Source organism: Mobula birostris, chromosome 9 (genome assembly GCF_030028105.1).
Source record: "Mobula birostris isolate sMobBir1 chromosome 9, sMobBir1.hap1, whole genome shotgun sequence".
Classification (NCBI taxonomy): domain Eukaryota; kingdom Metazoa; phylum Chordata; class Chondrichthyes; order Myliobatiformes; family Myliobatidae; genus Mobula; species Mobula birostris.
In genome coordinates this window covers 87,470,125-87,493,194 of record NC_092378.1, presented here as the reverse complement: position 1 = coordinate 87,493,194, position 23,070 = coordinate 87,470,125, and the positions used below count along the sequence as shown (strand labels likewise).

The 23,070-nt window shown below is 44.9% G+C and overlaps 1 protein-coding gene across 4 annotated transcripts in view; it reads left to right on the top strand.

The window, feature by feature from the left end:
* Window positions 1-23,070, top strand: part of rai1 (retinoic acid induced 1) — an 88,952-nt gene that overhangs the window by 49,317 nt on the left and 16,565 nt on the right. For all 4 annotated transcript variants that reach the window (XM_072268378.1, XM_072268376.1, XM_072268379.1 and 1 more), the window contains 2 exons: window positions 9,898-10,005; window positions 11,564-16,884. In XM_072268378.1, the coding sequence (XP_072124479.1) occupies window positions 11,590-16,884 (5,295 nt within the window). In that variant the 5' untranslated portion in view covers window positions 9,898-10,005; window positions 11,564-11,589. The remainder of the gene's footprint in view (window positions 1-9,897; window positions 10,006-11,563; window positions 16,885-23,070) is intronic.

The window sequence follows — 23,070 nt, the reverse complement described above, 5'->3', positions numbered from 1 at the left end:
TTACTAGAGAGAAGGTGCTTGGGAAACTGAAAGGTGCTGCTCATTGGGCTGTTTAGCAAAATAAGAGCCAATGGTCTTACAGGAAAAGCGCTTGCATGGATTGATTGTCAGGAGATTAAGAGTGGGAATAAAGGGAGCCTTTTCCGGTTGGCTGCTGGTGGCTAGTGGTGTTCCACAGGGGTCAGTAGGGACCGATTCTTTTTATGTTGCATGTCAATGATCTGGATGACAGAATTAATGACTTTGTTGTAAAGTGTGTAGACAATACAGTGATAGGTGCTGGGGCAGGTAGTTTTGAGGAAGTAGAGAGGCTCGACTTAAATTAGGAGAATGGCAAAGAAGTGGGTGATGGAATACAATGTCAGGAAGTGTATGGTCATGCTCGAAGAAATGAAAGGGTTGACTGTTTTCTAAATGGAGAGAAAATATAAAAAACTGAGGCACAAAGGGACTTGGGAGTCCTTGTGCAGGATTCCCTAAAAGTTAACTTACAGGTTGAGTCTGTGGTAAGGAAGGCAAATGCAATGTTAGCATTCATTTCAAGAGGACTCAAATATGAAAGCAAGGATGTAATATTGAGACTTTATAAAATACTGATGAGGCCTCACTTGGAGTATCGTGAGAAGATTTTGGTCCCCTTCCTTAGAAAGGATGTGCTGAAACTGGAGAGGGTTCAAAGAAGGTGCACAGGATTGAAGATTGTGGAACTTTAAATGATAAGGGGGTAACTTACCTCATAATTCTAATCCTTTGACCTGCTCTTGTAGTCATGGTCTTCATGAGCATAGCTGGTTAGGTTTCTGGTCAAAGCTGACTCTCAGGATTGGCAGAGTTGGAGGGAGCGCTGGTGGGAACGAATTTCACAATGATGTAAATCTCTTTGAAGATGGTCATCTCCTTCACCCCCATGTCCTAGTGTCATCAATGAAGTAGATAAAAATGGCTGGCCTGACGATGATTCATGAAAGAATTCCAGTGCTGATATTCTGAGACTGAAGTGATTCATTTCCTTAATTTCCAAAAACCACAGCCATCTTTTGCCAGATAAGCTCCCACCAATTTTCATTTTCACCCGGGCATTTTCAGGTCACACTTTATCAAATGTTAATTTGAGAGCAAGAGTGGTCACTCTGACCTCTGTTCATTCAACTGAAGTGGAGCTAACTAGTCATGGCAGATCTCAAACTGAGCTTCTATGAAGAAGTAATTGCTGCATCAGAGCACTCCCAATAACGTTTATTTGTAAATGTGTTGAATATAGTGGATTGCTGGAATGGTAATTAGTTGCCTACATTTCTGGGTAACTTTCTGCAGTATTGGGTTAGTGTCGTTATTGTAGCTGTACTGGAACGGCTAAACTTGGGATGGGGGCTGTTCTGAAGAAGACTGCAGCTGGGATGTGGTGGGCTTTTGCTCTATGCTGGTACCTTCAGATGTTGCTTGAGATGTTTTTGAATCAAGTTGGCTGAAGACTGGTTTCCATAATGGTGAGACTCCTAGGAAGATAGATCACACACTTGGTTCTTTTGCCAGAAAGTGGATATATTATCTATTTGTTTGCACTTATGAATGTGTTTCCAGCTTTGAGTTGAGAATATTTAAAGTGCTTCCTCCCTGTAATGGTTGTTTGAATGATTCTATTCACAATAGGAGCAGGAGTGGGTCAACAGGCCCCTCAAACCTCCCACTCCCCGGCTCCATTCAACATGATCATAGCTGATCTATGCTGGCCTATTTCCTCTTCTGTGCAGTACCCCAGAACCCTCAATTCCCTAATCTTTCAAATATTTATTTATCTTCACCTTAGTATTTTTCTTTTGTTCCCTTCCACGCCTTGTGGCACATCAGGCAGTAACCTTGCTGTTTCTTTAGCATTTGTTTGCTTCTGACGAGGTCAGATTGCCAGCTCAACGCTCGACGCTCAACCCAGCATGGATGGAAAGCGTGCAAGGAGCCGGCCAGATCCAAACTCAGGACCACTGACCTCAAGGTTCGGTGCAGGTACCATTACACCACTGGCCAGCACATCTTCACCTTTAAATATATCTAATGATTTGACCGCCACTGTCTTTGGAGGCATTCGTTACCCTCTGAGAGAAAATTTCTACACACCTCATTGTTAAGTAAATAATTGTAGCTGTGCCCTTTTGTTCATAATTTTCCCACTGAGGAAAACATCTCGATGTCTATCTTCTTCAAGCCCCCTTAGGAATTTTTATGTTTGAATAAGGTAACGCCTCATTCATCTAAATTCTAAGGAATAGAAACTCAAGTTGTACAGCCTCTTTTGATAGGACAGTCCTATTATTCCCAGGAATCAGCCCGGTGAATTCAACACTGGCAGAATTGAGAGTTTCGATCTAAGCTGTTTGTTATGGGACTGTTCAGGTCTATTTTTTGCATATTTCTGATGTGTAGCACACTTGTGATTCTGTATTACAGTTCAAAAGGTTTTTCATTGACTAGTTGAGTGGTGTTGCACAATGATCTCACACTCAATGTCAGGAAGATGAAAGATTTGATTGTGGATTTCCAGAAGGAGAAGTCAGGAGAACACACGCACCAGTCCTCATTGAAGGGTGAGAGGTGGCAAGTGTGAGGATCTTCAAATTCCTGGGTGTCAGCATCTTGAAGGATCAATCCTGGTCCCAACACTTTGATACAATCATGAAGAAGGCACACCAACACTTTGAGTTTCAGGTTATTTAGTATGTTACAAACACTCTTGAAATTTTGTATAGATGTATGGAGCATTCTGATTGGTTGAATCAGAGCCTAGTGAGGAATATCCAATGTACAGGGTCACAAGGGGCTACAGAGGGTTGTAGATTCGGACAGCTTCATCATGGACACAACTCTCACCTGCATGGAGGACATCATCAAAAGGCAGTACCTGAAGAGGTCTGCATCCATCACTAAGTAGTCTCACCTCTTCGTATTCCTACCATCAGGAGGGAGGTACAGGAGCCTGAAGACCCACATGTTAAGCACTGAAGAATATTTCTTCCCCTTCAGCATTAGATTTCTGAGCAGTCTGTGAAAATAAATTCATTATTCATTTTTGCACTATTTGTTTATTTTGTAATTTAGTAATTTTACATTGTATCTTGGCTGTGCATTTCTGCTGCAAAACAACATATTTCATGACTTGTAAGTTGATGATAATAACCCTGAATATAAAGTATTGAATCTGTCCAATTGGTTTTGCCACAAACGGCAAGTATTTTCCATGTAAAACTGGACCTCTGCAAAACAACAATTATGCAATGGTCAGTCCTTCCATATAGACAAAGGCTGATGCATTTGCAAAAGATGGATTGTCAGAACAAGATCAAACAATTACTCCCCTGTTGGTTCTCTCATAATTTGCTACATATTTTCCCTGGCACTTGTATCCTTCATGACCTGACCAGCTTAATCAGAGATGTTACTGTTGTGCCTGTGCAACTACATATCAATTAAATAAAAGTACACATGCGGGAGATGGCTTTAACTGGTGTATTCACACTGCAGCGAGAGAGAGAGAGAGAGAGAAGATCATGTGCGTAGACGACAGATCAATACACATAGCTAGGTTATCAGTCCATACATAGTCATTGCTCTAAAAGAAATAGATCCATACATTACACTTCCCCCTTTAGATTAATGTAGCATAAAATTGTCTATGTACAAAATATTCAATTCCCCTTTCACAAACCATATTCAAATAAGCACGCTTATAAGATAACAGTCCACAACTAACTTCACTGTATTAAAGATTCAGTCTTTTGGGTGGTGCTCTGTTTCTTTCAGAATAGTGCCTTTGGCCTGTGGAGTGACATCAGGTTTGGTAGGTGTCTTGTCTAAGACAATGTTCTCAGTTGCCGGTGTCACGTTACTGTTAGTAACATGATCATCACTGAGAGTTAAGTCCAATGACTGTAATGTGTCTGCCTTGTTGGATGCAGTCGACTCAGGAATGTTCTTTGGCTGAGCATCCAGTATCTGGTCCACATGACATCTCCATGTCTGATCTCCAACATCTGCTCTGTACCTAAGTGGTCCAGTTCTTGTAGCTATCCTATGGGGTGTCCACCTGGCTTCTCGGTAATCATGCACTAGGACTTCCTGTCCAATCCTGAAGCTCCTTGCTGATTCACTTGGCAACTGGCTGAACTGTTTATTCTGCACTTCCCTCCGTAGATCTGGTTTGATCGTCTATGCGAGATCTCAGACTCCTGTTCATGAACAGCATTGCAGATGTTTGATTTTTCGTCGCATAAAACAGGGTTCCAATACTGTACACAGAAAGGAAACGTCCACCTTGTGCCTGTAGAGAAATGTTCTCCTTGTCCGTAGCTTTAATGGATGACTTGACTGTTTGGATAAACTTTTCAGCTAACCCATTCGATGCTGGGTGGTGAGGAGTTGACTTGAAATGTTTGGTGCCATTCTTCTTCATGGATAGTCTGAACTCTTCTGATGTGTATTCTGGTCAGTTGTCACTCACAATTTGTTCTGGTGAGCCGTTTCTGGTGAAGATGGTCCTCAGGGACAGTCTTTTCTGTGGTGGATGACTTCATTGGTATGACCTCTGGCCAGTTCGAATGAGCACCACAGCAATTAGAAATATGGAAATCCATGAATGGCCCAGAAAAGTCAATATACACTCTTTACCACGGTGAAGACAGCCACTCCCATGGGTGTAACGGTATTTGTGGGGGTGCATTTTAAACTTTTTGGCATCCCAAATAGTGTTTGGTCAAGTCTTCAATCCGTCTATCTATTCCCGGCCACTACACGTAGCTCTGGGTGAGACTGTTCATCTTGACCAAACCCAGGTGTCCTTCATATAGATTCTCTAACACTCTGGTGCACAGTTTAGAGGGAACCACAACACGAGATCCACACATCAGTGTTCTATGACATATGGTCTCGTCTCACTGAGAACTCTGGAAATGTAGGGTTACCATGAGCTGGCCATCCTTGCATGGTGATTTCATAGACTTTCGATAATGTCGGGTCACCCTTTGTTTCCCTTTGTATTTAAGAATTTGTCACCGGCAACTAGCCCACCAGTGCTGCGTGGAACACCTCTGCTGGTCACAGTATGAAGACTTTTCTCCTTCAGTTCCCAATAGTGGAAGGCGTGACAAACCGTCTGTGTTGCTGTGTTGTTTGGTGCCCTTGAACCCTCTGTCATAAGAGTGGGCTCCTGGGAGCATTGCCCAACGTTGTAACTGGGTAGCAGACATCACTGGAATTCCCTTCCTGGGATTGAAAATAGACACAAGGGGCTGGAGATCTGTCACTAGCATAAACTTTTTTCCATAGAGATAGTGGTGGAATATCTTTATTCCCCATACTAGAGTAAGGGCCTCTCAGCCGATCTGTGCGTAGTTACATTATGCGTTTGTCAGTGATCTTGAAGCAAACACAATCGGACGTTCAGATCCATCTTTCAGAGTGTATGACAAAATCCCTGCAATGCCATAAGGGGATACATCGCACACCAGTCTGATAGGCAGCGATGGGTCATGATGGGTGAGCAGTTCATTGGATGTTATTAGTCTCTTTGTTTCCTTGAATGTTCTTTCACATCTTTCTGACCATTCCCACTTTGCTCCTGTCTGCAACAGTGTGTTCAGCAGTACTGTAGCAATGTTTGTGAGAAGCTGCTGGTAGTAGTTTACAAAGCCTGAGTTGTGACACGTTTTCCAGTTTTGGTGCCTGTAGCACTGCAAAGGTGATTGCCAATCACCTGTCCATCTCCTGGCTCCATCCCTCCCCCTCCGGTCTTCTCCTATCATTTTATATCTCCCCTCTCCCTCCCACTTTCAAATCTCTTACTAGCTCTTCTTTCAGTTAGTCCTGACGAAGGGTCTCGGCCCGAAACGTCGACTGTACCTCTTCCTAGAGATGCTGCCTGGCCTGCTGCGTTCACCAGCCACTTTGATGTGTGTTGCACTGTTTTAATCTTCTCTTGTGACTTGTGTAAGCCATGCTTGTCAATGACATGTCCACAATATGAGATTTCATTCTTGAAAAAAATCACATTTCTCTCTCTTATACTTTATACTTTATTGTCGCCAAACAATTGATACTAGAACATACAATCATCACAGCGATATTTGATTCTGCACTTCCCACTCCCTGGATTACAAATATTAAATATTAAAAATAGTAAAAATTAGTAAATATTAAAAACTTAAATTATAAATCATAAATAGAAAATAGAAAAATGGAAAGTAAGGTAGTGCAACAAAAAAACCAAGAGGCAGGTCCGGATATTTGGAGGGTATGGCCCAGATCCGGGTCAGGATCCGTTCAGCAGTCTTATCACAGTTGGAAAGAAGCACTCAGACCATACTCACTCAGCCTGGTAAGCACTTTACCAAGGTTGTGGAGGTGTTCTTCATTAATTTTGCCAGTCACGATGATGTCATCAAGGTAACATTGTGTTCCTGGGGTATCTTGGAGCATTTGGTCTATTGCTCTTTGCCAAATTGCTGGAGCAGATGCAATGCCAAAGGCGAGATGATTCTGGTGGAACGGTACCTTGTGAGTGTTGACTGTGTTGGAACTTCCTGCTTGGCTCCTCAGTCTCCATTTGCAGACAGGCTTGTGACAAGTCAATCTTTGAAAACCTCTACTCACTTGCCAAAGATGCAAAAATGTCTTCTATTTGTGACAGGGGATATTGCACAGAATGCAGCACTGGGTTGATGCTTACTTTGAAAGCTCCACATGTGCAAATGGATCTGGTCTTCCCTTTCTTAATCACTGGGACAATGGGTGTGGCCCAATCGCTTCACTCAACCTTGGAGAGGATTCCAGATGCCTCCAAGCTGAAGTTCAGCATCCACTTTAGGACATAGTGTGTAGGGCACTGAATGCACTTCTTGGAATCTTGGTGTTGCTGCTTCATTCAATTCAATTCAATTCTGGCCTCATCCATTTGAGTTTACCAATCCCCTTCTCATTAGCATTAAGCAGCTGTGACAGTCTCTGGTTGGTGCTGTCATTTGGGCTGCTGATGACATATTGTGAACTTTGATGGTGTGCCAGTCTGGTTGGATTTTCCTCAATCATTCACGTCTGAAAAGTGCTGGTCCTCTACTTTCAACACATAAAGCTCCAGCTGTTGTATTTGGCCTTCATACATCACATTCACTTTCAATTTGCCTTTGGGAAACACTTTGTCACCTGTGTAGGTCTTTAGTATCACTTAGTATTTCTAATGGCAGCTTAGAAAACAGTCTGCTGTGGTCAGCCTCTGAAATTATAGACAAAGCTGACCCTATATCTAACTCCATTTTCAGTTTACACCAGACACATCTATTGTGATCCATGTGATTTTGTGATCTGCTTCATTAATGCCTTGCAGTTCTAGGCATGACAGCTCACCTTCGTCAGACTCTGTGTTGTCTGGTTCTGTTTAACATTTGGTCACTTTATACATTTGCTTAGTTTTGTGCTTGAAACTTTTCACTCAGTGTGGTTTTTCTCTTTGGTCGTGCTTTCTGTGTCTTGCACACTCTCTCATGTGCAGACTTTTTCTTTGAACCAACAGTCATTCGCCTCATGGGAGGATTTGTCACGTCAATAATATTTTTGACTTTTTTAACCATTCAGGGACATTTTGTGCATTTCACATTCTAAACTTTTCTGAAGTTCTGCATCTTTTGCTACAATCACAACATGCTGGAGGAACTCAGCAGGTTGGGCAACATCCGTGCAAACAATCAGTCAATGTTTTGGGCAGGAGCCCTTCGTCAGGACTGAAGAGGGAAGGGGCAGGGGCCCTAATCTCTCACGATATGTCAATGCCCATTGTAAGGTTAGGTCTCTTTCTGATAGTAGCCTCTTTGAGTGCTTTGACTATGCATGCCTGTCCCTAAGTGCATCAGAAAGTCCATCTCTAGAGTCACAGTATTGGGAAAGTTTGCACAGTTCTGCAATGTATTCAGAAATACTTTCATCCTTTGACTGGTTCCTTTTGTGAAATCTGAATATCTCAGTTACTACCAGTGGTTTGGGGCTCAAGAGGTTTTGTAAAACTGTGACAATTTCATCGAACATTTTGCTTGCTGGCATTTCAGGAGTTGCTAGCTTGTTTAAAAGCTTGTAGGTTTTAGCACCCATTCGCTAAGAAATATGGAGACTTACTTTTCCTCATCCATGTTATTCGATTTACAATACAGTTCAACCCTCTTAATATACAACTCCCAGTCTTCATTAGTGCTATCAAATCTGTCAACTTTTCTGGCTAAAGCCATTGCCATGTTGTTTACACTTTAACCTTGCTAGTTGTGAGTCTTTCACTGTGTACTATGCAGTCACTCACCTGTCCCTTTGTTAGCATCCATGACTGTCTACTCCATTCTGTCCATCTCTTTCCTTTCGCTGTCTCGCCTGTTATCATCCTGTAACTGTTGGGGCAGTTGGTGATATTCTCTGACATTCAGGTTCGTACTTGTTGTGTCTTTGCAACTACATATCAATTAAATAAAGCACGTATGCAGGAGATAGATTTAATTGGTGTATTCACATTGCAGCGAGAGAGCAGCTCAATGCGCATGCATAGACAACAAATCAATACGCAAAGGTAGGTTATCAGTCCATACATAGTGCTAAGGGAAGTCATTGCTCTAAAAGACATGATAGTTCTAAACATTATAGCTACCAAGCTGTTGTTGGTGAAGAACATTCAAGTTCTCCAAAATAAATTCTGTATCCTTTGCTTTTTTTCTAAATGGAGTTTGCATTGAAAAACAGAAAGATGGTAGATATTATCAGAAGGACTTTCTTTGCTTGTATTTGATCTGGGACTTCATGGCTTTTTGATTCAACAATGGGGGCTCCCACGGACAGTGACTGTGCACCTACATCGCTGAATCCTTGCTGTAGACACACATCATGTGCAGGGATAGGAGCTGTTGTCAGGGTGGTCTGATTATTTGATTTTTCACATTGACCTCCGGCTAGATACTTCTGTTTCATTTCATCAAGAAGGTTTTTGCTGGATCAACCAACCTGTCAGAATCACTGGTTTTGTTGAATGGAAAGTTTGAGTTTACAATGGGTGCCCAATTCATTTTATTCCTCTTGTGCTTTATCGTAGTATTTGCTAAAACTGAATGGAAGCAGCCATCCAGGGACTAGTTAACATTCCAGCACATTCTACATCACATGGGAGGCCTAATGTGGTCTTGATGGAGGAATGTGGCCATTGTGTAGGGAGGAGAGGTTCACTTTTGGGTTTTTTAATTTATGTTTTCGCTGGTTTGGCACAACACTGTGGGCTGAAGGGCGTGAACCTGTGCTGTACTGTTCTGTGTTCTGTCTCTTCCAAAAATGCCCTTATTGCTTTTGTGCATTGCAGCATCAGCTGAGTCTCTGGAGTGAGATTTGAATTAGTAGCCTTCTGGCCCATAGGTGAAAGTGTTAACTATTTAGTCACTGAGATTTCTGCTATTTTGTATAATATTTGGTGCCTTACCATCTTCAGCCACAACAAGAACCCTAAATGTTCCAGGCAATTTCTCCCCCTTCTACCTCTCTCTTCCTCTTTATGTCTCTTTTACAACTGATAGTTACCTGTCATGACATCCCAGAGAGATTGGTATCTATTTTATGCCTGATTAGGCTCCTACGAAGGAAATCTTTCAACTTTAATGGTACCATATAAATGCAAGTTTCTTCCCTGAATGAGACTGACAAGAAACTTGCATTTACAATCAATAAACGTTTTTAGTGAGATACAGTCACAGTTGTAAAGGGGGAGATGCACAGAAAACTTCCACAATCAGCAAAGTGTAAATGACCAGATAATCTGTTTTTAATGAGGAGTGGGGGATAGATATCAGCTAGGACATCAGCAACAACCCCTGCTAGTCTTTCAATTTGTGTTTACAGGAGACCAGACAGAGGCTCAACTGATATCTCAACCAAACCCTCCCTTGGTATCACGCTGCAGCAAGAGTCTTGAATTTGCGTTAAAATCTATGGCGTGGGACTTTGGAGGTGAGCACAATCCACATACCCATGGGTGACCGCTCAAGGCATCCTTGTAAGTTGTTGACCTTGGAGCAGTTAAACATACCACAAGCACCCCTTCTTGCCCTGAACTCTTGTAATCCCAGAGAGGCGAGCAGATGAGGAGAATCTCCCAGTGATTCAGCAGAGGATACCTCCCTGACTGTGTTGAACTTGCTGAACCCTGACTGGAGTGTTTGATGCTGACACTGTTCCATCACCTCCGATTTTCCTCACAGCACAGAAATCCCTTAATCCCTTAATTCTGATCAATATTCTATGAAAAAGAAGAGTATGATCTAAAACAATAAAAGCGAATTGTCCTTCAAAACAGCTCTAAATTTCTCTTCTGTGAGGTAAAAATGTGACGGGGGCATTGGAGTGCTTCAGTGTCTGTTTGGTTATCACTGTCAGCACGATCCGTCTCTCTGAGTGCACATACTAATATACATTGGAAAGATTAAAATGCTAATGATGAACACGAGCAGCTGCACAGTAACGCGGCAGTGAATGGAGCGATGCACGCCCTATATCAGGTTTCAAGGAATCTGACAAATTTGGGCGCAGACAAATTGTGATATTTTAACATCTGGGATCAGCAATCATGTTGTAATAGAAATCATGCCTGCTATCTTTGTAAGCGGGGCAAAAGGCGTGTATCCTTCAGTGACAGATACAGGTATTACTTGTGTGTCTAGGGAGAGTCTGCTCATTAATAGATATTACTGCAGTTTGCCAGACCAATGTGTGAACTGTGGAGAAAAGTGAAGACTGCATGAGCAGTGTTCCAATAGAAGCTGCTGGTCATAGTATATACTGTACACAGGCACCGGGATCACAGGTTTCAACGTGCATTGCAGAGAACAGGGCCCAGACAAGGAGAGATACTGTGGGTGACTCTGCTTGTTGTACAGAATAGGAGAGAATGCAAGTTAAAGACTGCAGGTGCTGTGTTTCTCTACAGAATAGCACGCCCTGGCAGTATCTGCTGCAGTTGCATATGCCTGTGTATATTATATGGTATAGCAGAGACAGTAGGTGTCTGTGTTGGTAACAGAGACTGGAGGCACCAGAATATTATACAGTATGGCGAGAATTGGAGGTGCCTGTAGAGATAGTTGTACCATACAGGCTGTCAGTATGTACGACAGAATTGCAGACACTGTACATTATTCACCATTGCAGAGACGGTGGTCTCCAGAAGACACTGTATAGAATCAGAGCCACTTGTATTATTGTACTGAATAACAGGGACTGCAAAACCCAGTATATTTCAGAGAAGCACAGAGTCTGCAAGCCTCTTAGTTCACTCTGTGAAATAATGTTGGCCAGAAGTTGCAGAGAGTCTGTTGTTGAAGAGCAGGATTTGTGAGCCATTGTTTTATAGCAAACATTAAACTATAAAATTCTAAAGGCTGCAGTGAATCGAAAAGCTTTGCACTTGCTGGGGCAGTACCATTTGAAGCAGAATGTGTCTGTTGTTTCATGGACTGTATTGATTATTGCTGAGGCTTCCTTGTCTGATTCTGCTCTTGTCTGTTCACAGGGCTCAGTGGGGCAAAGTGAGGAGACATGCAGTCTTTCCGAGACCCTGGGGGCTTCCAAGGTGCCCAGCAAAACTTCCAACAGGTACGGGCCGACTCTGCCCGTCTGGACACCTACAGGCAGCAGAGCTCCGTAGCCCAGACCTATGAGGCGCATCGGATCAGCTCAAAGGAGTATTACAACCAGCAAGCCTTCCAGGGTTACAGCACCAATGCCACCGGCAGTTACTTTAGTAGCACTAAACAAGTCTCTGCCCAACACCCACAGAGCAGATCTTCCAATTATCAGAGCAGTGGTTACTCCAGACAGTTTCAGAGCGAAGGGCAGCCCTCAAAGTGGGCGTCTCCAGCCTCTTCAGTCGGAGGGCTTTCCCAGTACGTGCAAGACTCTTTTAAAGGTTCCGTCCCTTCAACAACCAGCGTGGCCGCCTACCCACAGCAGCACATGACAGGCGGTGCTGCCCAGAACCCACCAGGTCCACACACCCATTTCATACAGCAGCCTCATCACAAGCCTCTGATGCACCAGGCCACCACCTACGTCCCCAGGGCAGCCCACTTCAACCAGGTGTTTCAGTCCTCACCCAGCACCTACCCCACGGTCCAGGATTACAGCAATTCCTCCCGCTCCTACGAAGGCTTTGCACAAGTGCCCATAAGCTCCCGGTATGATCAGCAGGCCGGGGGCACACCAGACTATCCCACCCAAGCCAGCTATGCGTACAAAGCAGCCATCGCCAAATCCGGGGGGTTCGAGCAGAGTAAAGTGGCTCATGTCAAACAACAGAACCTTCAGTATCACAACCAGACAAAGATGCACCTTTTAAACCAGTCACCGCAAGTCTACTACCAGCCTGATGCTCCTGTGAAATCTCCAGAGCAATTCTATCAGACCTTTAGCCCAGCGTCCACCCACTCGTCTGTCTCCACTGTGGTCAGATCCCCGCCTTACAGCTCCACCCCATCTCCACTGATGCCCAACCCTGAGGCTCTGCAGTTTGCACCACCCTCTGAAGCGGGTTCCATCGCCCCTGACCTCAAGAGCAACATTTCCCACCTGATGCCCACCGCCACCAACTCTACCAACCAGACTTCCAGCAAGAGCCAGGCTGACGCTTGCAAAGTCTTTCTCAAGGATAAAATTCCTGAGAAATTGCTGTCGGATGGAGCTTTCAGCAGCCTGGTAGCACTGAGCTCTCAGGTGGAAAACATCCCCAGGACAGTCCAACAGCTCTTGCTGTCCAACACTCTGGCTCCTCACAGGAAGATAGCCAAACGTCTGCCCAAGAAGTCTGAACTATTAAAGGAGCTGAAGAGCTCCAAGGAAAGCGTGTATTCAGAAGAGGCACTATCAGCACAGACCGACCTGCAGGAGGGCGACTATTCCAGCAGCCCAGAAGATCAGATGCAGAAGGTACATTTCTTTCAGAACCACTCTGTGAATCTCGACGCCCTGAGGAAGAACCTGGACTCCATCCTGGCCTGCTCTGTAACCTCTCCCAGTGAGGTAATGGCGGAAACCACAGCCGATGAGTCGGTGCTAAGCAAGGAGAACTGTTCTGCTTCTTCAGGCTTGTCCACGCTGGTGACAGGTGGGCAACCAAGCCTTTTTGGGAAAGAGGACACAAAGGCCTCTAGTGTCATTATTCTCAAGGACTCCTTCAAGGAAAGATTGGAAACAGAACTTAAATTCAATCATCTTGAGGAGGACAAAGAAAGCAAGGGCTCTCCGTTAAACTTGGATAGTGGTGATAACTTTTATGGCCATCTCACTCGGCCAAAGCATTTGGGCCAGACTCTCAGCTCAGACTGCAATGAGGGGAGAGTTAAGGGTGACTACTCAATGATGACAAAGGGATTTGGTGATGATAGTTGTAGTGAATCTCAGTTTTTCCCCAATAGAATGGACAGCACAAGCCTCTTACAGCCATTGGCAGGAGATTACAAAGATAATTTGGTTTCCTCTCTGTCTGGCAGTAACCATCAGTACTGCTCCTCGCTGATATCAAGTGCCTCACAGGATCTGGAAAAGCTGAATCTTTTGGACTTGCCTGATAAGAGAGGGAAGGAGCAGTCAGGGGAGTGGGATGAATTGGAGGCCGTTACCCCTGAGTGTAACCTTCAAAAGCAGTACCTCCAGAAAGTAAACGTTACCTGCAAAGAGCAGAGCCCTTTACAGGTAGATTTGACTCAAGCAGGATTCACCCAAGCTTTGGAAGGGATGAAGGAAGCTGATGAGAGAGATTCTAAGGACATCGACAGCAGTAATTCTGACCTGAGACTCCTGGCCCCAGAACAGGAGCCACCAAAGACTGACCTGGCAGATGATAAGGAGACAGCAGCAGAACCAGATGATTCTATGGTCCCACAAGATCAGGCCTCTGCTTTATCTGAAAGAAAATCTGTTATCTGTGATGCCTCTCCCACGCGAGCTGCTGCCAAAGAGATTGTTTCTTCACACACACAGGGGAACAGTGGCATAACAGAGGGAAAACCAAGTGGGGCAGAGAGCAATGAGGACAAAGTGAGTCCGAGCGCTGGTCCCCGCCTGCTGGGGCACTCTGTTATTCATGTAGGACCAGCCATACTGGCAGAGTCAAAGGTTGACCAGGAGGAGACCTCAAGAGCTGAGGGCTTCCCAGATCACCTGACAGAAGATGCCTTGGAGCCCAAGGTGGCAGAGACAACTGAGTTGCCAGCGCTCTCCTCTGAGCTCATCAACTCAGCATTAACTGAGATAGAAAATGGTCCCACCAAGGTGTCGGCGAGCAGAGGTGGCCGAGTGCGGAGACTCTCGTCAAGAGTGGCACAAGGAACTGGACTGAGGGGCAAAGAGCAAGAAGACAACCTCCAGCATCTAAAGATGGTATCTACCAAACTGAGGTGTTTGGGGCCCCTAAGAGATCGAGCTAAAGGCAAAACCCTGCAGGAGGGGTGTGCTGCAGCCGAGGCGGTAGTGAATGTACCCACCCGAATGTGTACCCGATCCTCCAGTGCCCTGCTTGACACAGATCTGAGCCCTCAGTCCCGGGCTGTCCTAAGGAGGAGGATGACCTCTCAGAGGGAGGATGGGCCGAGGGAGCTAAGCTCCAGGCAGCGGTCACACTTGGACTCAGACAAGTGTCCGATCCACAGGCAAGGCCTCAGTGCAAGTGTCCGAGCACACCTCGCCCCCTCGGTTGCCCAGGGTCGGCCCACCTGCACTGACCACCCTGATCAACAGCTGAAGGGTCGCGACCTCTTCAGCCAGGAGCCCAATTCCTATAAATCTGTTGTGCTAAGGGCCAGGACAAGGGCTCAGGGAATGACACTGCACAAAGATGTGAAACAGCGGAAGAATTGTGATCTTGCTGCTAGCCGATGTTTCACTACTAGAAATAACTCATGGATGGCAAAGCCTCAAAAACAGTTAGCTGCCAGGCAAGAGACACCAGACTACATTGAAGGGGAGGTTGCGGCTGAGAAGTTAAAGGCACAAAACTCGGCTTCAAGGCTAGAGGGAGTAGAGGAGCAAAAATTTCCCCTGTCGCATCCTTTGAAACGAAAAGGTTATTGCACTTTTCCATTAATCCCAGCCAAAAGGCAACACCAGATGTTAAAAGTGACTGATATCAGGACAGACAAACAGAAACAGTTGCCTGGTCCTTCGTCAGACACTAATCCAGGCAGCACAGAGGAACCCCTTCAAGGTACCAGCTGCAAGGGGATTTCAGAGCATACCAGCAGCAAGGAACCCTCCCAACCTGACCTAAGCTGCCACTCTGGGATTTCTCTCAAGACCCCACCAAAGACCAAAATTCTCCCTCCCCGGAAAGGCAGGGGCCTCAAATTAGAGGCCATTGTGCAGAAGATCACTTCTCCAAACTCCAAGTCATTCGCCTGTAGCAACTATTCCGATAGCAACGCACCCTGCCTGACCCTGGATGAGATCCTGTCCCTGAAGGAAGAGAAATTGAATGAAAATGCCAGCAGTGAGACATTGTCCGAACAGAACAAACTGGTGGTCAAAGATGCTGCTCCAAAGCTTGCCTTGATGGATCTAAGTAAAAACTGCCTTATCCCTTCCAAAAGACTCAAAGAGGACAATGAAATCAAGACACAGGAAAAGAGCTGTCCCCGTGCAGTGACTGATGTGAAGGTGACAGCAGAGCCAGAAGTCACAGAGATGGGAGACCAGACCACTGCAGAGGAGAAAGAGGAGGAGGTCACCAATGTTCCTGAACATTCTCCTCAGCTCTCTTCCACCTTCTCAGTTTTGGCTCCCACTTTGGATCCAGGCACAGGAACAGAGGTGGAGAGTGGTCAGGACGCTGTGGAGACGAAGAGGCATACCCCTCCCAAGTGTTGCCTCTCTTCTGCAAAGAGACACTGTCAACTGTCAGGGAATAAGGTCAAACAGACCAAGGGTAATTGTAAAGTGAAAAGGCCAGGCGGGCGAGGCAGCAGAAGGAGAAGGAAACACCTCAAAGGGAGCAAGATCACAAAAACTGCCCACAGGCGCAAGAAGCAGCTGAAGAGAAGGAATCTCCCACTGGTGGACAGCAAGGAACCCGTGATACGCCTGAAGTATGTATCATACAAGATGCCAAGAGCAAGTAACAAAACTCTGGCTTTTTCCCCTTACATACGTGTAGAGAAGAATAACGTGGTTTCATCCTTCTGCACCATTATCAACACATTGTCAGAGGAGCAGTCCAGCATCCAGAAGATGAAGAAGAGGTCCACAGCTTCACAGGCCCCTATGTCGATGAGCAAGACGCTACCAACATCTTCAGCAATGTTACCGGGTCCGGTGGTGTTGGATTCCACTAAACAGGGCTATCTGCTGTGCTGTTTATGTGGAAGAGCCAAGAATCACAAGGAACTTGGAGACTTGTTTGGACCTTATTATCCGGAGGACTATATCCCACCATTGACAAAGAACCAACACGTCCGGGGAAAATTTGAGATCAAAATTGGTCTTAAGGAAACACCCAGTAGGCTGTACGGTGAACCCAAAGTGGTGGACTCGGAGAATGAGAGCATGGTCAGCAACAAGGAGAAGGCAGTCGAGGCAGAAGATCAGGGTCCACTTCGGACCAGCTCAAGAGAGAAGTGCAAAAAGTTGAGCTGCTATTGCTGTGAGAAGACAACCGAGGACTCAGAGCTGAAGAAGGCAAGGAGGAGAGCTGGTGTGGAGGAAGAGCCGCAGCCTCTGGAGCTGCCTCTCGACCCACAGGAGCACTGGCTGCACGGGGCCTGTGCAGTGTGGACCAGCGGCGTCTACCTGGCAGCTGGGAAGTTGTATGGTCTGCAGGAAGCAGTGGAAATGGCCAGTGAGATGGTGAGGGAATAAACCAGCCTAGCAGAAATTACATACGCAAAATAACTCTGAAAGTGCAATAGCCAGTGGGTTGTGGCGAGAGAGGAGATAGGGTTTATTATAACTAACACCATGGACCAGTGTGCTGCCTGACCTGCCAGTTGTTCCCAGCAATTAGTGCATAAAATATTCTTTATTTGCAGACCCCCATTGAATTCTTTCACTACCCGATTTTGAGGAAATGGACTTCCAGTGCCAGTCTCTTACATCGTGAGCTCCCTGCTTGGAACGATGGGTGAAAATGTGCAGTATTGGGAGGGTCATTAGAAGGTTGGAACACTATTCTCTGGTCAAGCTCTGCACTGAGCACACGACTACACTTAGCAGAATGATTAGAGCCTTTTGGACCTTTGAGTGTTTGCTGGTTCTATGTAGGATCCCAATATCCAATTAGTCCCATTCCTCTGCCTGTCCCCAGAGCCATCACAAGAGTCAGAGTACAGCACACAAACAAGCCTTTCACCCACTGTATTCTTGCCAGCCATCATACCCACCTACACTACTAATCCTGTTTTCCAGTACTTGGTCCATAGCCTTTGACTATAAGACATAGGAGTAGAATTAGGCCTTTCAGCCCATCGAATCTGCTCTGCCATTCCATCATGGCTGATCTCAGATTCCACTCAACCCCATACACCTGCCTTCTCGCCATATCCTTGATGCCCTGACCAATCAGGAAATTATCAAATTCTGCCTTAAATATATGCACAGACTTGGCCTCCACAGCTGTCTGTGGCAGAGCATTTCACAGATACACTACTCTCCGTTCTAAAAGGTCATGCCTCAGTTTTGAGGCCATGCGCCCTAGTTCTGAATACCCCCCCATAGAAAGCATCCTCTCCACATCCACCATTCAACATTCAGTAAGTTTCAATGAAATCCCCCTGCATTTTTCTAAATTCCAGTGAGTACAGGTCCAAAGCTGCCAAACACTCCTCTTCATTTCTGGAATCATCTTCGTGAACCTCCTCTGGACTCTCTCCAATGACAACACATCTTTTCTGAGATATGGGGCCCAGAACTGTCGACAATACTCCCAAGTGTGGCCTGACTAGTGTCTTATAAAGCCTCAGCATTATCTCCTTGCTTTTATATTCTATTCCCCTCGAAATTAATGCCAGCATTGTATTTGCCTTCTTTACCAGAGACTCAACCTGTAAATTAACCTTCTGGGAGTCTTGCACAGGGACTCCTAAGTCCCTCTGTACCTCTGATGTTCGAACCTTCTCCCCATTTTGTTCCTTTTATCAAAATGCATTAACATACATTTCCAACACTGTATTCCATCTGTTACTTTTCTGCCCATTCTTCCAATTTGTATGTCCTGCTGCAATTGCATTGCTTCCTCAGCACTATCTACCCCTCCACCTATCTTTGTATCATCTGCAAACTTTGCCACAAAGCTATCAATTCTGTTATCTAAATCATTGATAAACAATGTAAAATGTAGTGGTCCCAGTACTGACCCCTGAGGAACACCTCTAGTCACTGGCAGCCAATCAGAAAACACCCCCTTTATTCCCACTCACTGCCTCCTGCCTGTCAGCCATTCCTCTCTCCATGCTGGTATTTTTCCTGTAACACCATAGGATTTTAACTTATTAAACAGCCTCATGTGTGGCACCTTATAAGTCCTGGTGATTCAATCACTATTCCAGATAGTACTAAGATGTTGTGAGAGCCTCTCCTTACACTAGCAGACTGCATCCACCCGCTGGGTAGGTAAAGAAGCTCTTCAGATCCCTGCTAAACTTCTTGCACCTCACAGTTAATTCGTTCCCTTCAGATACCCATCCAGCTTCCTTTTTGAGCACTACAGTAGAAGCTGCCTTCAGGGCATTCTAGACCACAGCAGGTCACCAAATGATTTTTGTAAATGTCAACCAGAATGAGACAAGATTACTCGATCTAATGAGATAAAACTGAGGCTTGGGAAAAAGGGCAGCACCAGAACCCCTGACAGGTGACTATACAAGCGTGAATGAACAGCAAAGTCTGGAAGTGCAGTGTTAACACGATTACAAAGAAGGTGTGCAGGGGTATGGGGAAAGGATGAATGTCCCAGCCTAGGGAGGGTAGGAGGGAATGAGTTGCTGTGTTCCACCTTCAGAGGTGAAAATTCATTCACTTGCACAGTGCTCATTCTAGAACATAGATTATGTATTTCAAGATTTGGAGTCAGTGCATATTTTCACTTTTTTATTTAAAAGTTGTAGCAATTTTGCTTCCCACTTGAAGGGTACTAACTTATCAATCCGAATTCCGTAAGTCTTAAAGTCTGATGTTGGAAACTCATGGTTTTGTTCCATTTTACAAAACCACAAAATGATTTACCACCAAAAGAGGCCATTTGGCCTTACCAGTCTGTGCTAGCCAGGAAAGAGCTACTTAGCTTAATCTCACCCTCCAGCACTAGATCTGTGTCATTTAGGTTGTAGCTCTTCAAATGTGCACCCTTATAAATATATTTTAAATGGTTTGAAAGGTCCTACCTGTATCACTTTTTCAGACACAAGACTTCAGATCCCTACCAACCCTCTGGGTGAAAAGTCTATTCCTCATCTTCTTTCCAATCTTTTAATCTTTAATCAATTTTTTGAAAAAGTATATTGATGCAGGAAATCTAGACTAAAAGCAATAGTTGCCAACAGGTTTTCCTTCCACATACCCAACCTCATTGCCTAAAAGTAAATCCAGAATTGCACCCTTCTTGTAGGAACTTTTTAAAAATTCATTTACAGGATGCTAAGCCAGCATTAGTAAGCCAAATCCCTAGTTGCCCTTTGGAAGGTGGTGAGGAGCTGCCTTCTTGAACCGCTGCAGTCCCTGAGGTGTAGGTACACCCACCGTGCTGTTAGGGTGGGAATTCCATGTTTTTAACCCAGCAGCAATGAAGGAATGGCGATATGTTTCCAGCTCAGGATGGTGAGTGCCTTGGAGGGGGATTTCCAACTGCTGGTGTTCCCCAGTATCTGCTGTTCTTGTCCTTCTAGATGGTAGTGGTCATGGGTCTAGAACATTGGACAAGAAAGTTCTTCAAAATACAGTTTGGAGATTCCCATCCTCTGTGCTTTTTAACCAACTGTACCTTGTTAATGTTAGAACAACTGATATTTTGCTCTTTTATTGTCCTGGTTCTTTTGTTAGAACTTTGCCTTTAAAATGCGTACTTTTTCCCCTGCACTTTTTTGGAAATATTTTCTATACACCTACGACATCATTACCTCCAGCTTGTCCATCAAGCATCATTTGATAATCCTTCTGTATTTAATGTCCATCTCAGTAGTGATTATTGCCTCCTCGCCCCCGCTTTGTTTAGCTTAACTCTCTCTGCCCCATCAGAAAACCCTGTTAAGCTACCATTCCTGGTGCACTTTAATGAAAATAGGAAAGGTAGAAATATTTTATTTCAGATTTTCAGCTACAGTGATTTTTTTTGTTTCTTGTCTCTAAGCCAAATTTCAGGAACTGTTAAGGTATCTCACTATAATAACATGATTATGTCCTCAGTACTTTTGTTTTCTTCACTAAATTCGTTGCAGTTATCTACATTGCGTTAGGCACAACCAGCCTTGTCTTCTGCCTGCCCATATTCCAACCTCTATCCAACTGGTTCTATATCCCTACTCATGAAAATCCCTGTCCTCTCCTCCCACTAATTATTTATTCAGCTCCTCCTTGATTTCTTGCAAATTCTCTACTTCAAAATTGTTGTAAATTCCTAAGGATATGAATTTTTGGAGCCAATTTAATAATTTTCACGCACCTTTAAATATTTATCTCGTCTCTCAACAGATTAACAGTTTCTATCTGATATTGCATTTGATATTACAGAGATTACAGCCAGTCATATAAGGAAATGTTTGGAGCAAATGACCAAAAGTTTTGTCAGGGATTTTAAGGTGTTTCATAGAGAACAAGAAAGAAACTTATAAAAGGGAATGTCCAAGTCTAGGGCCTTGGCAATCGAAGGTATGAGGTTAAAAGAGGATAAATATCTCAGGGAGTTATCAAACTGGGGGAGGTTACAGACAGAGGGAGAGTAAGAGGGAAGAATGGAACATGGAAGAATTAGAAAATAAAGAAATAGAATTTTACACTGGAGCAGAACTCCACCCGGACCCAGCCTCAGACAGAGAGGGAAAAGGATTGGGAAGTTGGTGTTACTGGAAATTCCGTCTTTTATTGCCGATCCTCATTGTACCTGAACTTTGAGGCAGTTAAGTATCAACCATGTTGAAGTAGGGTGATAGATTTCCTTCATGAAGGATGTTAGTGATCAAAATGGGTTTTTCTGAAAACCCAGTGGATTGCTGAAGTCATCTTTTTGTTTATAATGTGATTTACTACAGAAAGTTCTTTGGAACGGTATTCCTGACATTCAGTTTAGTAACTTTGGGTCACCTTAGTATCAGACTCAGAGAGATGCGCACAGGGATGGGCTGTTTAGCCATTTGAGTCTGTGCTAATCAACAAACCACACTTCTACACTAAACCTATTTTGCTCCCACAATTTCATCAATTTTCACAGACCCTACCAGGGGCAATTGAATTTGTGATGTTCAGTGGATCCTTGATTTTGGTTTAGCATCTGGTAAAGGGAAGGGTGAGGTGAACTTACTGATCAAAAGGGATATGAATAAGATCTTGTATCTAGCAATTAGGTCGAATATCTTTTGTAAATACCAGTTACTGCATCTCTGGATAAGAGTTTGCAAAATGGCAAGTGTACCTTTAGCTTCTTTATTGACTTTTTTTTTCTCGGCGGTTGATCGGGATAGGACTGTGCAAGCGCGTGCATGTCAGTCTGTGAGTCAGCAGGAGTATTTAAAAGAGAGCAGTTTGTGGAAGTCGGCCACTTTTCTCGGCGGTTGATCGGGACAGGACTGCGCAAGCGTGTGCAAGTCAGTCTGTGAGGCAGCGGGAGTATTTAAAAGAGAGCAGTTTGATGGAGCAGGCGATGTAGCGGGAGACGGAGTAGAGGGAGACAGAGTAGGAAAGCTTTGTCTCGAGAGGCTTCGGCGAGCAGAGGCTGAGGACGAGCTTCACTCCAAGTGAGGTAAGGCTGGGTAAGTTCCTTTAAAAGGAGAACGGTCTGCAGCGGTATTTTGAAGCAAGGAAGGTGGCGAGGCTGTAGCGTATTGGGTAGGTCATGACAGCTGAGATTGGCCACGTGGTTTGTTCCTCCTGCAGCATGTGGGAAATCAGGGATACTTCCAGTGTCCCTGACGACTATGTGTGCAGGAAATGTGTCCAGCTGCAGCTTCTGGCAGACCACATTGAGCGGCTGGAGCTGCGATTGGATTCATACTGGAGCATCCGCGATGCTGAGAAAGTCGTGAATAGCATGTTCAGTGAGTTGGCCACACCGCAGGTAAAGGCTACACAGGCAGAAAAGGAATGGGTGGCCACTAAACAGCGTAGCAGTAGGCAGGTAGTGCAGGAGTCCCCCGAGGTCATCTGCCTCCTAAACAGATATACTGTTTTGGGTACAGTTGGGGGAGATGTCTCATCAGGGGAAGGCAGCAGCAGCCGAGTTCATGGCACCATGGGTGGCTCTGCGGCACAGGAGGGAAGGAAAAGGAGTGGGAGAGCTATAGTGGTAGGGGATTCGATTGTAAGGGGAATAGATAGGCGTTTCTGCGGCCGCAAACGAGACTCCAGGAGGGTATGTTGCCTCCTTGGTGCAAGGGCCAAGGATATCTCTGAGCGACTGCAGGACATTCTGGAATGGGAGGGTGAACAGCCAGTGGTTGTGCACACAGGTACCAACGATATAGGTAAAAAACGGGATGAGGTTCTACAAGGTGGATTTAGGGAGTTAGGAGATAAACTAAAAAGTAGGACCACAAAGGTGGTAATCTCTGGATTACTACCAGTGCCACGTGCTAGTCAGAGTAGAAATAGGAGGATATTTCAGATGAATACGTGGCTTGAAAAATGGTGCAAGGGGGAGGGATTCAAATTTCTGGGGCATTGGAACCAGTTCTGGAGGAGGTGGGACTGGTACAAGCAGGACAGTCTGCACCTGGGCTGGACTGGAACCAATGTCCTAGGGGGAACGTTTGCTACTGTTGTTCAGGAGGATTTAAACTAATGTAGCAGGTGGATGGGAACAAGTGCAGAGAGACAGAGCGGTGTAAAAAG